The sequence below is a fragment of the Plasmodium gonderi genome, assembly GCF_002157705.1.
Source record: "Plasmodium gonderi DNA, contig: Pgo-contig_466, whole genome shotgun sequence".
Lineage (NCBI taxonomy): Eukaryota > Apicomplexa > Aconoidasida > Haemosporida > Plasmodiidae > Plasmodium > Plasmodium gonderi.
Window position 1 is genome coordinate 1 of NW_021629331.1, and position 9,778 is coordinate 9,778.

Genomic DNA, 9,778 nt, shown 5'->3' on the forward strand with positions numbered 1-9,778 from the left:
AAATAAAATATATATTATGTGTGCTCTTAGGTTATTATTTAATTATTATATTCACATTTTTATGATATTTCGTAGATATGCGTGTACCCTTGTTCAAAAAATATATTTAAATATATTAGAACATTTATTACTATTTATATTTTATTTTATATATAATTTTGTTAATAAAAATAAGTAATACACAAGGAATATGATCTATACATAATTTGTGAGTCCCTTTATAACCCAATACTACAAAGACATGTTTACCTTTTTAGTTATTTTATAGAATGTACTTTAATGGCATTTGTGAATATATATTTCATTCTTCTAAGTGATATATATTTTAGTATTATTTTGTTAAAAATATGAAGGAATTCATATTTTATCGAAAAAATATGTATACAATAAGGTAAGTTCTTTTTTCTATATATATTAATGTAATATACTAGAGTGTTTTTGTCAGTTCTAATACTTTGCATGTTATTAAATAAAACACAAATTCAAAAAAAGAATTATTATTTAAAGTTTTAACTATATATTGTTCCATGTTTTAGTGGAATTCAAGCATTTTTTTTGCAGTGTGATTTCATGGAGTTATATTAATTTACACGTAAATTCTTTTTTCGTTAATTATCATTATATTATAGGCATAGGTTAATATTACTAATAAGTTTAAGTTTTATAGTTGTCTATACATTTAAGATATTAAATAAATAAATATTTTCCAACACCCTGATAATATATAATAATACACAATACTTGTTCTTAATATACAAGGTTGGAAAATTTTATCCAATACAACATCACTGAACTAAATATATATTTTCATTTTTTGTGCAATTTATTCACAATTAAGTACCATATACAACGACAGTGTTATAAAGAGTCACTGTCTAATATTATGAGTTTATTATGTAAATTAAAGAAAATACATGCTACATTATATACGATACTCACTGAATTTTGCTGAACAATTAGAATTCTTAAGTACTCAAATTTTATCATTATCTTTATAATATAACACTACTTAATTCTTTATTTGTTGTGTACATTGTTATTAAAATTTAATGAAAATCAATAGTAAGTAATATATATTCAATCCATTTAAAATATAAATATATATTTCAGATATACTATTAATATACCTTCAAAATTGTGTTACTTATTTAACAGACCTAAAGTGAAACAATATATTTTTCTTCATAAATATATCAAATAATTACAATACAGCATTAAATGGAATTATTATTGAAACTGGAAAATAAGATGAAAATACGAATATCAGGCTATATGATATGTTACTAATTAAATCATAGAATAATATACATATTTATATAGTACTAATAAATCAAGGGAGAAAATATTCCTATCATAATTTAAGAAATATGTAGAGGCAAACATAGAATATTTTAAGAATAATTGACAAAAGATATTGTTATAAAATTAAGAACATAATTAATACAATAAAAAATGGTGATATAATAATATCAGTTAATATATTTCAGAATTACTATATAACTATATTATTACATACATTATTTAAAAAATTTTATGTGATTTATTTACTTAAATAATGTAAATAACAATATTATTAGTGATGCGTTTTTAATTATTATTTACATTAAATACTATATATGTATTAGAAGATTATATATATAATGAATGATACTGAATAGTTCTACAATTATATTTTTTTTTCAATATAAACACTTTAAATGAACATTATAAATTAGCATAATCGAAAAAATTCTCGAATTATTATTATCTAGAAAATAAACTTAAATAATATATTACGTGCAAGAATGATTATTGTAATATAGGGATTATATTTAATATATATATACATGTTTTACTAATTAATAGTAAAAATATTTAGATTAATACTTCATTTATACACAAAAGTACACATAATGTATATAAATATTATAAGAATAAACATCATGGATTTTCATTAATAAATAAAAAAAATGAATATAAAATAATTTATATTAATTTCTCGTTAAAATAATTTTTATTCATATATTTTTTCAGTAAGTAATATATATGTACATAAGTATAATAATAAATGTTTGTTCTATGTTTTTGGAGTAATTATATTTTCAACGACATATACATATTAATTTAAACCGCGTACATATTTTTCATAAAGTATGAATTATAATTAATATATATAATTATGTAGTTTAATTTGTCTTTTCATTTATTTTCTTTATACAAATATGAATTTTTATATACTTCTTAGTTCTTATATCCTTTTTTTTGCCTTATATATTGCATGTATAATAAGATTTAAAAATGTTATATACGTATTCTATGTTTAAATATTTTATATATACATATGTGAGATTTCTCTGGAGCCCATAAAATGAATGTTTATTTCTTATAATAAATATAGAATTCTATATTTTTATATATTTTATAATTATATACAATGTATTATCATATACTAATAATATAATGTAAACATTCATTCTCACATGTCTTATGTGCTAGTATATATGACATAAATAATATAATAATTTTTTCATCTCAGATATCCTTAATATAAGGATATATATAAACTGGGGTGATTTTTAAAAAAAACATATCTGCAAAAAGAATTAATCTTTTTTCATATTATATGAAATATTAAAAAATTCTAATTTAATAAATCACAAAAAAAAAAATACAAAATTGTAAAAAAAAAATAAATAAAATCTATCAAAAATCTTATATCAAAAAAACGATGTGTTTTAATTTTAATAAACAAAAAATAATAAATATTATATGATATTATTTATCAATAAAATAAATGTGACATAAAATAACATACAATCATTTAGAGCATTCTACATTAATTTCATATAAATTTAGCATATATATACTTATATATATTCGTAATATTAGTATTTAATAACGGGAAATTTATTTTCAATTGTTTTATATTGTAAAATATAATAAATTATTATAACATTATAGTTGAAATATATTTAATTATTAGTGATATTTGCACTTTCAAAATAGATTAAAATATTAGCTAATATTCTATATTATTATTTTTTATGTCTTATTCACTTATTAATGTACAGATGCCATATTGATTTAAATAACAGTATATAATAGCCAATAAAAAGCCAAATGTTTTTTATATGTATTTTGTTCTAGATTTTTATGTATAGTGAATAAGACTTTAAAAACTGGATATTTTTTTATTTGAATACTAATATCATGAATACAAAAAAATAATACTACTTTATGCTTGCTATATGATGGTAATTAATACTTTTACATATAAATTTAGCACATGTATCAGTGTAAATATACAGTAATTTATATGTGTTTTGAATATAATATATTCTTTTTATTGTATAATTAGCAATAAAACTATTTTGAATTATATAATATATTATATCTATTGTTTGTTAAATAACAACTGGATGTTTCAGATAATTCCAACATGTCCTTTTCTTTAACTATATTATTATATTTTTTTCTTTTCTTCATAGGTACACATCGAAATCTTGAACTATATGGCATGAACTAACTCATAATTAAAAAAATTAATATATAAAATGTTTAATTATTTTCTAAAATTTTGTTCATTTTAAATTACTTAAAAATATACTATTGCTGTATAAGCATACACATATATCATAAATATTAACCTTATACAAGATATATAAAAAAGAAGAAATTGCTAAAATTACAAATATTGGAATTAATGTAATGGTAGTTATATTATATCTTTGAAAGGAAGGTAGAGTTTTGGGGATTCCAGTTCCACATTTTTCGCCTTTCATTTTTTCATCATATTTTTTTTTAATATTTAATAATTCTTTACAAAAATATGTGTCATTATTGTATATACATGTTTCCATGTGTTTCTTATATATTTGACTACACACTTGGGCGCAACCGCAATTATCCCCACATGTACTCTTTTCACCATTTGTATTATTAAGCAAAGAGTACATGTCATGCAGATCTCTTAGATTCGACATTTCATCATCTGTAATAGTTGTGTAAACACATTCTGAGCATATGGCACTATAGGTTGAATCCAAAGTTTCGATCAATTTTTTATAAAGATTTTCAACATGACTCACGAATTCCTTATTATTATAATAATATAGCCAATAATACAAATATATGCAACTTGATTTGGAGTTAAAAAGCATATTCCAGTGATGCTGTTCTATAGTTCCTGTATAAGCTTCGACTTGTTTGCATATGTTCTCAACATAGGAAACAGAAGTTGGAAATATGTCTTTTCCAAATGAACTACAATTACCAGTCAGACTCACATAATCACTGGAAATTGCATTTTCCATAATAGACCTCAAACTAGGGAAATCCTTTGCTAACATATACTAGGAATAAATAAAAAATATTTTATAATAAAAATTATAAATTACTAAAATTGTTTTTATTAAATTTATATAAAAATATTATATAAAAATGTTATAATGTAGTTATTTATATTATAATATTTAAGATGTACAATATTATTAATCATTTCTAATATGTTTATATTTCTTTAAAGAATTCCTCCATAGAACAACGAAATGTATTCTATATATATATATTGTTTTTAGAAATTAAAATATATATTCTGAAGTGAAACAATTTTCTCATTTTATATAATTATAGAATTTATATAAAAATTTAAGGAACATATAGATATTAATTTTTACACATAAGAAAATGAATATAAATAAGTGTAACATATATATTATACGTTTTAATTATTTTAAGGAAAAAAGATAAATATTATTTGCTAAAATCGGAACAAATTAAAAAAAAATAGGTTCATTGTTTTATTTTCCCAAAATATTAAAATTATATAACTTTACTAATTCAAAAAAGACAAGAAAGAAATAAATATTATTTTACCTTATGATCATAACTATAAAAAAAATTATTTTTTATTAATTTCCTAAATTGTCTTTCTTATAGTTTTATGTATGTTTTAATTAAATCTATATAATATATTAGAATATATAATGATTAAGGAAAATTTTGTTGCTAATTCATTTCTCTTATGAAACAAATGATATAAGTTCATTAATATACGTTTTCCTCATTTGCAAAAGATGCATATCAATAATATTTATTAAATATAATAAAGAATGTGTTAATATATAATCTTATAACATAATTATATTAAAATAATACATGACACTCTAAATATTATATTTATATTTTATTATTTAACTTATATAAGAGAAGCATATACCTATGCTGATGAAACTAATTTATTATAAATTTAGACATTATCAACAGAACACATATATTAACGTGGTATTAAAATGTTAATGATATGTTATTTAATGAATTCGTATTCATATACTGTATTTTATATTATTATTTACTTTGTTCTGTAATGTATTATCAGTTTTTATAGAAATATAAACAATATATATAAGAAAGCATTTGTTTTATTATATAATGTATATATAAAATATTTTAATTCAGATTTTTCAAGAATTACTTACTTCTTATAACATTTGTATAATGTTTTATTTATGAGAATTATATATATCAAAATTTTTCATTATAATTATGTTATATGAAGCCTTTTTAGTGCATACTATAATAACACATGGAATGTATATTTCATTATGTGAATAAAAGCGACATTAACATAAAAATCATTTCCTCTATTTGATCATGTAAATAAAAAAATAAAATTATTTTATAAAAATTTTTTTCCTTTGTCCTTTTTTCACTAAAAATTTAATGATACAAACAAAAATTTTATTTAATAAGTACATAGCGAGTTTACTAATAATGATTTTGTGTAGCATGTAATTAACCTTTTTGAAAAATTTTATTTTATGATTGAAAAATATATTCACTATTAACAAACAAAAATATTAATTATCATTACTGATTTCTATCATAATAAATTTTTTTTGCAATTTTATATATTTTTTATTATTCAAAAAATGTTACTTTTAAATAAAACAATAAATTTAGTGTTATAAGTTATATATGATTTTTATTAGAAATTCTACATATATATTAAAGTATTCATTTACTATATGTTAATGTTCTCCTTAGTTGCATGTATTTAAGACATACAACGAGCATTTTACTTTATAATAAATATTATTAAGATTATGAGTCTATAAAAATAGTCATTTGATATAGTTTAAAATTATTTTATTACAATATAACTGAATTTTGTTTAACAGAGAAATTTATTTATAAATTAGAATTTCCTTCATGATAAATTACTTAATAAAAAATATAATTCATTGTCATGATTACTATTTAGCATATTATTTTATTCTTTCAATTAATGCTGAAAACACTTCATTAAAAAATCTATTATATATGAACTCTACACAGAATGAGAAGCTTGTACATAAATGTGACACTGTAATATAAGGACTCATGTTTTTTTAAAAAATATGGATCTACGTATATAGCCTGTTTTATATAACATTCAAATAAGTTCTTTAAACTGTTCCAATGAGAGAAGAATCTTAAATTGAGAGTATATGAGCTATGCATAAAATTACAAATATAAGAAGGAGTAACATATTATCTAAATACATATATCCAAATGAGAAAATTCACTGCTTAATAAAAAATTAGGTAAAACTCTAAACTAATATATAATGAAATATGAAATGAAATATGAAATATACATTGAATCCGTAAGTTAAATTCTGACCGATTTTATAAAGAAACCGTAGATGGAAGAGTATTTAATATATAAATATATACTGAAATAATGTGAGATTTTTATAAATGAATTATATGTAATTTATAATGGATATAGTTTTATAATTTTTTAAATATAATATATGCAATTTATAAAAATTATATATCATCAATATATTATACTCTATAATTATAAGAACATTTAACATTATATGAACGTATAATGTTTATATAATAATTTCTTACACATATCTTTAAATTTGATTCTTATTTTGATATATATTACATATACTAGATGTCAAAATTTCTAGATAAATATTCTTCTGTAAATTATTATTAAGACTCTTATAAAGCTAGGTTTATATGATAAAGTAAAAAATGAATCACCAAAATAAATTTAAAAAAGATTTAAAATAGTAGAAACATGATATAAATGAAATAAAACGACAAAATATAGTTATGTATCAACAAATGAGCTTATCATTTAAAGTAAATTTATATACATTTAATTACAAAATAATTGTTAAGGATATTTAAAAAATATATATTATTGAATACACTTATTACTCTTTATAAACTTGAATATGTTCATAAAATGTTTTGATTTCTTTAATTATGAAGTGATAACTTCTTATGTATATAAAAAAAAAAAAAATTACTCGTAAACATTTAATTAAAATATACATTTTTTCTGACAAAAAAAAAATTTATAAACAGTTTTATCGATTCAAATAATTTCGAATTAAAATAGCATACAATGAAAAAAAAATTAGATAACTTGCAATAATCGAATTATGATAATAATATGTATGTAAAAAATATTTATAGCTTATTTCTTGTTGTGCATTAGAACATTATTATTAATATATACATATTTATATAGAACTTATCATATATAATATGAAAATTGGGGAAAAGCGTAATTAATTCAAAAAAACTTTTTTTTATGAAGTCCATTAAATTTATAGCGTGAAAAAAATTGTCATAGCTCCTGTAATAATGTTTACAAATATATCTTATTAATGTAAATTATATAAATATGATTAAAACTGTCATATTCCGTATAAAATAAAAATAAATAATATATTTAATTTAATTTATCCAGGTCTATGACAACTAACTTCAAAAGAATTATATATAGCGTATGCATATTGTAATTGTAACGTACACTATAATATAACATATATTATTAAGAATGTCAAATAATTAATTTCATACTCTTATTGCAAATATCATGGAATACATAAAATATATATATTTACATAATACAACCTATATACAAATATACATCCATATTTCATAGAGCATAATGTTAAAGAAATTACATATCATAAAATTTTGTAAAAATAGACAACACTCTAAGGACTAATCTATAATCCTAGATAGTAGTATATATATTCTTATAAATGATATTAGGAAGTTTTGATTATATTAGTAAATACATAGTTCAACATATGATTGTTTTTTTTTGTTTGCATATCACTTTGTGACATTCGTTAATAATGGCAACTGATATAGTGGTAAGTTTTTTACATAATATAAATAATTTTTTATATCAAAATATCACATTTCATCTTAAATTATTTTATTTTTCTTATAAATGAAAATATATATATTATTATTTATTTCAAATTGATAGAATGGTGAACTTAATGAATTACCTTCAAAACAGAATTACGCTATTTTCGATAGGGGGCATGATACTTGTGATGCTTCTGATATTCAACAAAATCTAACGAAACTCTTAAAAACATATCCGGACCTTGAAAAAATTTCTGATAAAATGCGTAATGCTTTATGTTTTGTATACAATCAAAGTATGACGAAGAACATTAATAGTGAACATTGTGATTACCTGTATTTTTGGTTAGGAAATATAATATATAATAATATGATATATATTTTAAATTTTACATCTGTTATATATGTTATTAACTTTATATTACAAAATAAAGAAGGCTGGAATATATGTAAATTTGATAAATATAATAACGATCGAGAAGAATTTATGGAGATTAAGAAACTTTTTGATTATTCAAAAGATTATAATAAGCTTAAACACGTTATAACTAGTGGGTCATGTAATGCTGATTATGCGGATCTTCTTAATAACTATGTCTTTACATATAGCAGTTTCGAATTAAAGTGCAGTAATTTTCCTAATGTGACTAAGCATTGTAAATACTTTAATGAGCTTTTTGAAGATAAGGATCCAAAGAAATTGTCATGTAATTCACAATATAATAATTATAAATCTGTAACACAAAAACAAGATCACCGTGGAGTGGCAGAATCAAGAGTAAAAACACTAGAACAAACAACAGTAAAACAACCACAAGAATTACCTAGAAGTGCGGTACATACAGGTCTACATGAAGATGCAAATAGACAAGATTTAAACCATGTTAATTCTGAATTTCATCATTCTGATATTAAAGATCCAAATCAGAGTGACATTATTGATTTTTCAGCTTCTTCATCCTCAAAAAATATGGTAATAGCGTCTTTAGTTGTAGGAATTACAGTTCTTTCTTTTGTACTGTGCAAAGTAATTATCTATATTAATAAAAAAGAAATATGTATTACATTATATTAAATATAATTTATTAATTTTTAATTCTAAAAATATTATGCATAAAATATGTTTTATACACATCATATTTTCATTAGTTTACACCCGTCGGGTATTGGTTAAAAAAAGCCTTAGTAGGGAAACCTAAAAGAAAAGGTAATATTATTATTGATAGTAATATAACAGATGATTATATTATTCCGGACGATTTAGATTCATCGAGAAGATTTAATATAAGATACAGCAATATATATTAGTTCAGATTATGGATTACTATGGAATATTTTTATTACATATGTCGCTATCATTATAAAAATTGTTTTACAGAATTATTCATCTAGAAAAGGGAAAGGAATTATTTTATTTTCAATAATACAAAAATAAATTTGAAATGTATATATTTATTATATAAATAAGTATTATTTTTAAAATTACAATATTTTTATTTCATCATGCACATAAACATATAGAAAAAATTATACATATACGAATTCCAAAATGTATAATGATTCAGTATTAAATTTATGGTAAAATACATGGATTTATTATTGTCTTATTATTTATAGTTAATTT

General features: G+C 19.8%; 2 protein-coding genes across 2 annotated transcripts; one reads left to right on the forward strand and one right to left on the reverse strand.

The window, feature by feature from the left end:
• Positions 1 to 3,345: 3,345 nt before the first annotated feature.
• PGO_003540 (variable surface protein) lies at positions 3,346 to 4,477 on the reverse strand (the record flags this gene model as incomplete). The annotated part of the gene is made up of 3 exons (XM_028691328.1): positions 3,346 to 3,501; positions 3,606 to 4,331; positions 4,463 to 4,477. 3 exons carry the CDS (start codon positions 4,475 to 4,477, stop codon positions 3,346 to 3,348), a joined length of 897 nt encoding a protein of 298 aa, XP_028547129.1.
• Positions 4,478 to 8,039: 3,562 nt separating this feature from the next.
• PGO_003535 (variable surface protein) lies at positions 8,040 to 9,462 on the forward strand (the record flags this gene model as incomplete). Its single annotated transcript, XM_028691329.1, has 3 exons — positions 8,040 to 8,093; positions 8,273 to 9,181; positions 9,304 to 9,462. 3 exons carry the CDS (start codon positions 8,040 to 8,042, stop codon positions 9,460 to 9,462), a joined length of 1,122 nt encoding a protein of 373 aa, XP_028547130.1.
• Positions 9,463 to 9,778: the final 316 nt, after the last annotated feature.